This window comes from Saimiri boliviensis, chromosome 14, assembly GCF_048565385.1.
Source record: "Saimiri boliviensis isolate mSaiBol1 chromosome 14, mSaiBol1.pri, whole genome shotgun sequence".
NCBI lineage: Eukaryota > Metazoa > Chordata > Mammalia > Primates > Cebidae > Saimiri > Saimiri boliviensis.
This window is the reverse complement of record NC_133462.1, coordinates 90,993,055-91,004,505: the sequence shown is the minus strand read 5'-3', so window position 1 is coordinate 91,004,505 and position 11,451 is coordinate 90,993,055. Positions and strand designations below refer to the sequence as shown.

The 11,451-nt window shown below is 47.9% G+C and overlaps 1 protein-coding gene across 6 annotated transcripts; it reads right to left on the bottom strand.

Moving 5' to 3' along the window:
• Positions 1–1,018: 1,018 nt before the first annotated feature.
• Positions 1,019–9,951, bottom strand: ZBTB18 (zinc finger and BTB domain containing 18). Of its 6 annotated transcripts, XM_074385424.1 has the most exons (3): positions 7,076–8,582; positions 4,006–4,693; positions 1,019–3,893 (listed from the first exon to the last, which is right to left on the bottom strand). In XM_074385424.1, exons 1-3 carry the CDS (start codon positions 7,086–7,088, stop codon positions 3,884–3,886), a joined length of 711 nt encoding a protein of 236 aa, XP_074241525.1. In that variant the 5' UTR covers positions 7,089–8,582; the 3' UTR covers positions 1,019–3,883. The 6 variants fall into 6 exon arrangements, with proteins under 6 accessions (XP_074241525.1, XP_074241524.1, XP_039320217.1 ...); XM_074385423.1 differs by lacking the exon at positions 7,076–8,582 and adding an exon at positions 9,933–9,951 and having other exon boundaries at positions 1,019–4,693; XM_039464283.2 differs by lacking the exon at positions 7,076–8,582 and adding an exon at positions 9,525–9,872 and having other exon boundaries at positions 1,019–4,693.
• Between the last annotated feature and the right edge of the window lie 1,500 nt (positions 9,952–11,451).

Genomic DNA, 11,451 nt, shown 5'->3' with positions numbered 1-11,451 from the left:
TGTTATTATATACTTCATAACAAAATCCCTGTGGATTCCTATCCAAAGCCACCAGGTAGTTCGTAAATGGTACATTTTCGAACTTCCGACCTTATACCGCCACTTCTGTAGCGATTAAAAATGTTGACCTTACTATAGGCCATCGAATATAAACACAGTATACTTTTGACAGTAACAACATAAAATTTCATAGTCCTATCTATATTTGAGGTTGGAAGTTGGAGACAACCTCAGATCGACAGAACCTCTCCGTGCCCCACTATTTGACTGCTTGCACGTAGAGTTGTGACAATTCCTCTGCAGTATCATCCACGTGTGTGAGTGTTCTGTCAATTCGCTACCCAGCTCAACCAGCAGTCTTTCTCACCCTGACGTGTACCCAACGAGACAAGCATCAAGTGGAGACAATCACAAAAAAATAGGGAATAGAGTTCTTTTAATGGTCCATGTCCTTAATTACATGTTTACATTAAAACTTGAGAATTAAAACCTGGGAACTTATGAGCTCTCCCAGCAACAAAAAGGATGTATGTAGCTAATCGTGAACAATGGCATGCCTGCTAATTCAATTGCCTAGAATTCCAGTCATTAGCCAACCAGTCTTCCAGATTAAAACATCCGGTCTCCTTCAATTTTCCACTTAAACCAGAACACAGGAGAATAGATTTGACCAATCAACTGAGGATAAAATTGCACATGAAGTGACTTACAGTGCATGGATTAGTAGTTGTACAGTGTACTTTTGAAAACCTGTGCTGCCATGTAGTTTCATGATTCGTAAGTTTCTAGGGAATTACCTCAACCTTCTTGATCTAGATTGTGAAAATGGGTCACATTTTTTAAATGTGCATTTAGTGTCTTAAGTGACTAGAATGTTTACACATTTCCCATTTGAGTGATTTAAGGCATTCTAATAATCTCATAAACTCTGAACAGAATAGATATTAAAGATGCCATGTATGATACATATTTAGAATCTATACACTACATAATCACAATAAAAAATACACACAAGAAATTCTCAGTTCATATAATTTATTGCAGTTAGCACACAGTTTAAAAATTCACCAACACACCAATAGTACAAAACTAAACAGCATTATAAGTTATTCCCCCCTCAGGAAAATAAAACATACTATGATTGTCAAAGCTAGATGTCAGTCTAAGTTTTAGAACAAAGGAAGAACGTGAAACTAAGAAAAGGAAAAAGCAATCACTCACAATGACCACAAAAAGAAAATCCAAAAGAAAGTCCGTTTTCTCACAGACATTGATTGTCTTCTCTAAATTAATAAAAATCATTTTAACATAAACTGTATTTAAAAAAAACTAGAAACTCTTCAAGTAACTAAAGATAATGCTCCAAGGCCATTTTCACAGCTTTTTTTTGTTTGTTTGCTTTAAATGCCATTACAGCCAAATTAACACACATTTAACCAAATATTTCCAAAACAGTCCAGCAACACACAATGGAGTTTTCCATTCAGTATCTTAAGCACAAAAATAGGCTATGTTTACAGTAGTTAAGGCGATCAAATTTTAAACAAAAGCAATTAAAAAAAAAAAAAAAGGGAAAAACAGCAAACGTTTTCCATGCTACTCCATAGACCTTATTTGTAAGTGCAAGACAGGAAAACAAACAGTGTGCAAAATGCTTGTGCCTCGCGTGCTGGTCATTAACACCGCACGTCAGGCTGCAGCCTCTGCTGCCGCAATACACATCGTCTACTAACCCCCTCCCCATGTCAATCAAGGCAGTCCAGTCCTTTCAGCCTGGGGCTTTTTTCAGTCCATGGAATCTTTTCATGAGTTGGGGGTGGCGGGTGGGGGGCGTGGGGAGTAAGGGTGGGAGGGTAAGGAAGAAGGGGGGAAAAAGAAAGGGGGAGCAAACAACAGAAAAGAGAGAGAATGACCTCTTGTCAATTTGTGCAGTAGTTATTCTAAAAATGCTCAACTGGGTAAATGTGTACACCTAAACTCTGAGCTGGCATGGGTTTTGTGCAATTAGAAGTTTGTTATAAATGCACACTGCACATGCAAATCTTTAAGCCGTTTGTAAACATTTATATTTTCCTTGTTACGTAGCGAAGTTATCAATTTGCAGCTTAAGTTTTTATTCAGCTTAACAGTTTCAACTTAAAGACAGTGGGAAAGTCAATTTAAATTATATAAAATAAAAATAAAAACAGTGCATTTACGTTCTTCATAACACCAGGTTTTTTCCAAATGGTGCTATTTTTCTAAGGAAATTAAATAATTTTAAACTCACTCGTTAAAGTTATACAATGCAAACAAAGACAAAAAATATATTGAAACTCATGCATTTCTGTAGCGTTAATATTTACTTTTCAAGACTCAACTAAGAGCATCAACACAACCTGTCAAGTTCTTTGACACCCCCCCAGCCCATGTAATCAATTACAGTATACAATAACAGTAATTCACATTTTTAAACACACAGTTCAACACTGCTGAAGCTGCAATATCCTTTTTCATCCCAAGCAAACCTTCACAAGACAGTGTCCCAGTGATCCCAGTGTACTTTCAGCATTTTGCTCACTGGGAACCATCAGAAAACCAGAAGTTGCCACAGAAAGTTTTAAGTCAACTGCTTGTTTAAAAATAGATAATCCAGCATTTCAGAAATTTTCCATTTGGGTCTAAAAGCATTCAGGTTTCCAACAGCCAGAAAAGATTCATGCAATTTGAGACATATAAAGAGGCTAATAAAACTGGAGGGAATTTCTACTTAAAAAAAATAATTATGGGGGGAAAAAAAGAGCTCAAAAGACAATGCAGTGTTGACAAAATTAAGCCATATGAAAGCGTTCTGTGATAGGACGATTTGTTTAAAAGGGTCTTATTGGCTTACTTCCCCTACCCCCTCAAAGGAAAAACACCTCTCTATTCTGACTTGCTCTAAAGTTTCTTTTATCAGAATGCTAAAATTAGTGAGATTCTCATGCTATTCTAAAGTGCAAAAACAAGTTAATATCCCAACTTTTTAGTTCCAGGAAACAAGACTGCTTTTAGACCGTACCACAACTATATAGAGATCTATTTATATATATGTATATATATATATATATATTATTTATATATATATAAAATTATTTCCAAAGTTCTTGAGAGCTATCTTCTAAGGTCCAGTCTCTGACAGTAGGCAAGCTCAGTGCTTCGCTTTTGACCGACAAGGAGTTTACCAACTCACAGTGGAACTTGCGAATGTGTCTGTACAGGTCTCCGGACTGCGTGAACCTGCGCTCACACCACTTGCAGGCGTGCGGCTTCTCGCGCGTGTGCACCACGGCGTGGCGGCTCAGGTTGTGCGAGTACTGGAAGCTCTTGCCGCACTGGGTGCACGTGTAGGGCTTCTCCCCCGAGTGAGTCCTCTCGTGGCGCTTGAGGGTGTACATGCAAGAGAAAGTCTTCCCACACAGCGAGCACGTGGGCACGTTGACATCGGCCGCCGGCTTGCTGCGGATGCCGTCCTGCTCGCGGAAGTGCGTGCTCAGATGGATCTGCAGGATGTGGGGGCTGGGGAAGACCTTGTTGCACAGGGGGCACATGAAGATCTGGCCCGCGGGGCTCAGGATGTTGGAGACGTAGGGGAGCAGGCTGCTCTCCATGCCCCCCTCCACCTGGACGCGCTCGCTCTCCGGGGTCATCATCTCATCATCGCTGGCTTTGTCCTCCCGGTCCAGCTCCCTCAAGACCGAGTCCTCCCTCAGAGGAGCCAGATGGGCTGGCTCATACTGTACCCTGTTATTAGTGCTCACACTTTCTTTCACAGTGCTATGTTCCATGTCATAGTCATTAGTGCCAACATCACTCTCATCACAGGAAGCCTCTTTCTCCACCTTCACCTGCACCAGGTTGCTTCTCAGCACGTCCTGTGAAGAGAAATAAGAGCTGTTCAGATTTTCAACTCCTGAAAGGCTGGACTTGACAGACAGGTCCAGCACACAGTCAACATCTGCCGAATCCCTCACGGAGGTGACAGACCTCTGGGACAAAGACTCTGTTGAGCTGCAGGGGCTGGCTACTGTTTTTCCAGCTGCTGTGGCGTGTGGCTCTGCCTCTCCGGCAGCCTGGGGGATGCCTGCTGAGTCTGAGGGCAATCGCATCCACATGCTCCCAGGCTCGGCCGCCAAGTCCCTTTTGCTGGGCAGGATGTTCAATTTTTCATCTTCTCCTTCATCTTCATCGCTGGGCAAATCGCCTGCCATGTGGCTGCTGCCATCGGAGAGACTCTCGACTTTGTCCGAACAACTTGAAGCATCTTCTTCCTTTTTGGTGCTGTCTGCCTCCGTGGTGGCTTTCTCTTTCAGCTTCTTTTTGCAGACTTTGACAATGTCATACATGTGGAGATAACTGGCAGCTGCTAGCACGTCTTCAATGGGCAAGTCTTTGAACTGGAGTTTCCCTTCATACATGAATTCAAGCAGGAGAGCGAAAGCGGGGGCTGTAACAATGTCGCTGTTCAGATGAACAATGTCTCTTTTGTCCAGCTGGTCCTTGTAAAAGAGGTGGAAATACATGCTGCATGAAGCCAGTACAGCTCGGTGCGCTCGGAACTGGGCATCTCCCACCAGAACAGTGCAGTCACAAAGAAAACCCTGGTGTCTCTGCTCGCTCAGACACTGCAGCAAATGTCTACTATGGTCTGGAAACTCCATACTGTCTTCATAACCTGGGAAGAGAGGAATTTCTCGTGAGAGCCTGGTCAGGAACAACTTTTCAGTGCTCTAGTCCCCATATAAAAAAATTAATTCTGCTTTGGCCGCCGTGGTACATGTCCCTGAATTTTAATCAGGCTTATGACCCAAGCACCACCAAATCACACGCACAAGACCTAAAAGCAAGAAGGAAAATGTACACTTTCCGAACTTCCTCACCCCCGCCAAACAGTTTCCGACACATCTCCATCTTCCTTGAACTTTCAGTCAAGTTTCAAAAGCCTTCCTTTAACTATAGCCTCTCACTAAGAATAAGAATTTAGATCTCTTTCAGAAGAAATTTGATTAACTCTACTTATCAAATTATGTCCTACAAACCCTACAAAATAGCTTTAATTTCAAAGGGAACAACTCATATAACAAACAAAGAAATGTCCCAGACATATCCTGGAAGACACAAGAAAACTTGTCCAACCATCCTTTTTATTACTTTTGCTACTTGACTGTACTTAGAAAGCACAGTTTAAACACACACACACACACACACACACACACACACACACACACACAATTTGGCTGAATCAAGAAAAAAAAAAGAAATCGCATAATTAGTCCAGAAATTAGCAAACAACTTACTTTTAAAGTCAGAGTGTTACAACAAAAGCCCTGTGTATAAAAACAGATGTTAATGCCTTCAGATTTGCAGGTATAGCACACATGTACGAGATCAGAAGGAACTGCACCAACAGATGGAAAAGATCATCTTTACTATGAACAAATCCAAAGATTTTGAAAAACGCACTGAGAAAAAAAGTTGTATTTCTTTGTAGAAACTATACTTTTAGAATATTAGGGACCAGAAGGGCTTCATTTAACTCAGAAAATTCTCATCTAAACTTTGATCCACTGCAAGGCAAAATGAGTTTCATATTAAAATTAATTCAAACTTTTAAAAATAAAGGCATACAATGCTTAAATAAAACTCAAAAGCTTTACAGGTTCAAATTTTTTTTAAACCTTTTTAGAAAAAGAGAAACTATTTTTTTTTCCCCTGGTTCTGCCTTACCTCAGCCAACAGAAAATACTTTGTTTCAATATAATTTGATATATTGGTGTTTTCCCACTAGCTTCTATTCTTGCAAATACTCATCACTGCCCTCCTTTTCTGATGAGGAAAAGTGAAATGGAGGGAGGGGAAAGGCAAAGATGTACAAAGGGTCAGAATTCAACTGCAGTGGGTAAACTCCTTAAAAATAAAGAGGACCCGACTTCCCCTTCCCTGTGACCAGAAGCAAGGCTCCACACCATCCATCTCAGCAAGTGCATTTTGGGAATAGATACACTTAATTGAATATTCAGAAATTACTTCCCTTCTTCCTCCTCTTCTACACTTTGCGCAAGATAGACTAAAAGTTTATCCTAACCCCAAACACATTCTGCAAGATGCCACTGCTAGAATAAACTAAGATTTACAATACAATCACTTTAAGTGCCCCACAGCTAACATCAATCCTAATCCTTGAGAGGGCTAAAAATAAAGATTGGAGGGCAGCTCACAAGGTAGCCGTGATCAAATTAGGAGGCTGAGAGGACAGAGAGGGACGAAGAAGGAAGCTTATAAACATCTGATCCAGCTGACTGTGGCCATATGGCAGCTGCTGCCCAGATAAAGAGATTAAGAATAGAGGAGTGCGATTACAGCTGTCTGGCCAATTCAGGCAGCTCAAATCTACAAGTTCTAAATTAGTCGCTAACACAAAAACTCCTGCAAATAATTATTGTTATGCTGAAATAAAAGATCTCTTAAATATATATTTGAAAGAGAAATGAGGAAACCAGTCAAACTATTCTACTGGGGACAAAAGTCTTTTTTTTTTTTTCCTCCTCCTTCTTAAAAAACCTTCAGTTTCAAAAGCACTACAGCTGTATGTTTCAGTAGTGCTGCTGAATGTTTTGAAGAATAAAGTTTCACAGTGGAATTAATTACACAACAATCTAGCTTCTTAACTAGAATAATCTTCTCATATAAGTTTGAATGCTGGATTCCAGACAGTTTACTATTTCCCCACCACCACCCCAATCAAATCTAAATAGCAGTGAACAAAAAAGCATTTTAATCCGACGTGATTTCCAAAAGCAATATTTCAAAGCCTTTCTTAGCATTTCCAAACTTGAAATATTTCTGTGTATTAAAGTTATTGATTCGCTCAAGTAAAAGGGATAAAAAATTAAAACTCAACAAGCTCAAGACTCTCAACTCCAGTAAGATGTTCATTTAATACTCAATTTCATATATTATTCCTAAACTGGGTTAGAAAAGTAATGTGATTTTTTAAATTAAATAAACAAAACACCAAAACAGAAATATGCTCCATCTAATCTCTTGCTACTCCTACCTTTAGGACACATAAACCTGATTAAGTCCTTTCCTCTGAGTCCTGCTGGCTCCAGGTCTGTTACATCGGTGGAAAAAAAGCAGACTAAGAGAGACAGATGCAAAGTGGAGATGATGTTAGAGAGGAATGAGATACCTTCTCCACCACAGATCCGCACACACTAACTCCCTGTCTGTGTGTTAGAATAAAAGGCTGAGGGATGGCAGGCTGTCAGCTGCTCTGACATCATGTTCAGATGGAAATGCTACCTCCAGCTGTGCTCCTTTTAATGCCATATGCTACTCCTCTACACTCCTGCCACCAGCTTTTTCTTAGGAGAACTTTTCTCTTCTGTTAGTATAAACAAAATACTTCAAAGTCTTCCTTTTTTTCCAAACTTTCTAACAGAAGAAATTGAAAAACTCAGCATATGGAGTTCTACTGTATTTATGGAATAGCAACACTTCTGTCTTAAGTTGGTGGACTGGCTTACATACTGACAGCATACTCAAGCCACGGTGCTATTCAGGAAATCCAGATTCACTTTTATTTAACTCCAACGTTTAGTTTCTTAGGGATATTTTTAAGCCAACCCATTTGACATCTCCAGTCCCATTTCAACATTATTGCCGCACTTTTTTTTTTTTCTGCTGAGATAATGGTATACATGTCTCAAATGTTGGCAGACTTGTTCAGAACTATTACTTCACACTGGTTCACCTTATTATTTCCCTCTTATTTAACTATTTATTTACAACTACCTTCTCGGTAAAATTTCTTAACACTGTCACAGTTAATGCAAATTTCAATTCTCAGTACCAACAAGCTGAAACTGCACTTTCTAAAATCCTGGAAAGTACTTCAGTTCAATGAGACCAATTAATAAACTGATACAACCTGCTACAGTGACTTAAAATGAATGCTGCACCTGCATATCTTATGTTTCTGCTCAGAAAAAGCAGAACCTTGCCTTCCCCTTGATCTGTGTCCCTTAACAATCATTTTTCTTTGTGTGTGTGTAGGGGGGGTCCCTCTGTCATGTTTACGATCACAAGAAAATCTTTGTGTGGGGAGAAGCCGGGTCTAGTAAGTTTGAGAACTTTTTGGCCAGTTTGTGGGTCTTTTCTAATAGCTGATGAACCTGTAACGCGACCCGGGCTGGGCTGAGCGGGGGCCGGGCAGGGTGCTGTGACATCTCTGAATGTCAAATACATCTCCTCCAACTGCTGGGAGGGCGAGGGGTAGAAAAGGAACCGGGGCCTGAGGCGCAAGCGTCCCAGCCCTGGTGATACCCACTTGGTTCCCATTAGGAAGCCGTGGCAGAGAGTTAAAGAGTAACAAAACCCGACGACTCCGTCCTGTCCTTCTCGCTTGCCCAAAGTCACAAACCTAACTTTCTCCAACTTCGCGGTGAGTGACATAATTCTGAACACTCAGTCCAGGAGTCATCCTTGGGAGATCCACGTATTACCAGCCACACCACCTCTTCTCCACAAATGCCCTCGCCCCATTCCAATATATCAGACATTAATCACCCCATTTACCCAGTGGGGTGGGGGCTGAGTGACAGTTTAACGAGCCCCAAGCACCGCAACGGGCCAGACTCCCACGCCACAAATCGACCCCTTCCCGTCTCGCTACCGCGGATCCACAGAGGTGCTGCGAGGTTGGGGTTTTGTTTTTCAAAGAGGTGGGGGCGGGGGCGCCGAGCGGGGCAGCAATGCAAATCTCTACGTAGTTCGCCGTGCCTTAAACACTCGGGAAAGAGGAAGGTGAAAAACCACAGGGAAGGAGGCGGAGAGCGCAGAGCCGGTGCAGCAGGAAAACACCTTCAGCAACAGCGCAGAGCACAGACCCGGGTCACGGCAACAACAAAAGAAAAGTCGTAAGAAGCAGCCGGCGGGGGGCGGGTGGCCGCCAGCTCCCCCGACGCCGCGCGCGCGACCCCCGGGCCTCCGGGCCGCGGCACCCGCCCGGGAGCGCCCCTCCCCCGCGCCCCCTCCCCCGGGCGCCGCTGCAGCTGCACCGGTCCCCCGAGCCGCGGCCGTCCCGGGCGCCACTGCAGCTGCGGCGGCTCCCGAGCCCCCTCCCCCAGCCCGCCGCCCTCCGCACCCGGGAGGCGCCACCGCAGCTGCACCGGCCGGGAGCCCGCCCCGCGCCGCAGCTGCACCGGCCCGCGGGGGCGCGGCGCGGAGCCGGGAGCCCGCACCCCGCCCGACCCCGCAGCTGCGGCGGCCCCGTCCCCGCGCCCGGGCCTCCCGCAGCTGCGCCGCCCCCCGCCGCCCCGAAGCTCCCGACCGCACAAACTAACTCCACTCGCGGGGGCGCCCCCGGCCCGGCCCGGCCCGCCCTCCCCTCCGCCCGCGCCGCCCCGCCGGCCGGGGCCGCACAGCTGGCGCCCCCCTCCCGCCGGGGAGCCGGGGCGCAGAGGGGGCGCCGGGGCAGGGGCAGGGGCCGGCGCGGGACTCACACGGAGCGGCCCTAAGTCACCGCGTCCCCGCCGCCGCGTCCTCCGCCTCCTCCGCCTCCTCCTCCTCCCGGCCGCCGCCGCCGCCGCCGCCGCCGCCGGACTTGGTGGGCTTCCTCCGGCTCTGGCCCCCCTCCCTCCCGGCCCCCCCGCCCCCCAATCCCGGCTCCGTCGCCCGCTCCCCCCGCCCCTCCCTCCCGCCCACCCCCGCTGGCAGCCGGAGGAGCGCGGCGGAGCGAAGAGGGCCCCACTCTCAACGGCTCCCCATGGCAGCAGCCCAGCGGCGGCCGCAGCCTGCCAGACACAGCGAGGGAGCGAGCGAGGGAGCGAGCGCGGAGCCGCCGGGCGGGCGGGGGGGCGGCGCGGGGGGGCGGCGGGGGGAGGGGGAGGGGAGGGGGCGGGAGGACGCACCACGCACGCACGCGGCGGCGCCGGCCAGATGTTCCCCCCCTCGGTCCGCCCCTCTCCTTCCCCGGCCTCCCTCCCTCCGGGCGTTGGACTTCTGCGATTGACCGAAAGCGGCTGGACCGGCGCTCCCCGCCCGCCCCCGGGCCTCAGGCTCCGCCAATGGGAGGGCGGCTCTCCGGGAGGGCGGAGGCGGTGGCGGGCAGTCGTCGGACTGACAAGGAGGCCCAGCCAATGGGGGCGGCGAGCCGGAGCTGCCCTCCCGCGCGTGCCAATCGCAGGCGGCAACTGTTGGGGTGGGCGGGGCTCGGGCGGGCGGGGGCGCGGAGCGGCGCGGCGCGGGGCGGAGTCCTCGGGCGCGGCGGCGGTGGCAGCGGCGGCGCCCCTCTGGGTGACTTGGCCGTGAGAAAGTGAAAGGAGCCCGCGGGCGGCGGCGACAGCTGCGCTGGGAGGGGCTTGTTTCCAGGCTCGGAGGCCCCGCGCGCTCTGGGGGCGCGGAGCGAGCCTTTTGGTGTGCACCGTGACAACCACAAATACACTTTGAAACGTAGCGGGGCTCGGCTGCCGCGAGTTGCGCAGGTGTCCCGGAGAGGCAGGGCACCCGGGGACACGCAGGACTCGAGGCCGGCCTCGGCCGTGTCTCCCCGCTCCCTCCTGCTGGGCGGCGGCGCCCGGGTCCGGGGCCGCCCGTGCGCCGGGGAGCGGGACCGAGGAACGCCCTGGCCCGTCCTGCGGCGCCCCGCGCCCAGGTGCACATCGGGGCGCTGGGGGCGCGAGCGACTCCGGCCGTTTCGGGGAGCCGTGCTGACGTCACCGTGTCACGGGCAGAGCGGGGCAGGGCGCCTGCCCTCCTCGCGAAGCGCTCCTGCCCCTCGTGTGTTTACACTGCTGCAGGACATCCCCGAGTGACCACATTGTAGAGCGTTACAGTCAGATTGGTACTTGCAGACGCCCTAGCTTGATTCCCTAATTGGTACGTGTCTGGCCACAACTTTAAACTACCGAGGGAAGATGGAAGGCTGCCGTGTCGCTTTTCCTTCCCCTCGGAGAAACTTTCACTCGGTACCTGTTCTTGGCGATTAAACTGCGTTAATCACGGCCACAAAGACGTGTGGGAATGTCTGCCGTCAAGAAACTGGAAATCGTGTTGAGGCAAGAATTACAAGTAAAAAGTTGAATAACAAGTGGTGGGGGAGCGGGAAGGGCTCAAGAAAAGAAAAGAGAAAAAAAACAAAACGGCATAGTGAGGAAGTCAGTCCACTAGTCATTGTCTAATGAAATGTGTTTATTCTTTGCTAACAGAACCCAGACTGGCAAGCCTGTTGCTAACCAACTTGCCAGGAGACCTTTCAACTGGGCAAAATGTGCTTTCACTTTGTTCCAGGTCAAATGGGTAAAGTAGAAAGTATTGTGTGGGCAAATCAGACATGTTGAATTGCTAATGAAGTAAAAACAGGAGCACACAAAATTCCTGGAACTGAAATAACTCTGGGATATCTTGTTAGAAACAGTAGTGATGTGTCTA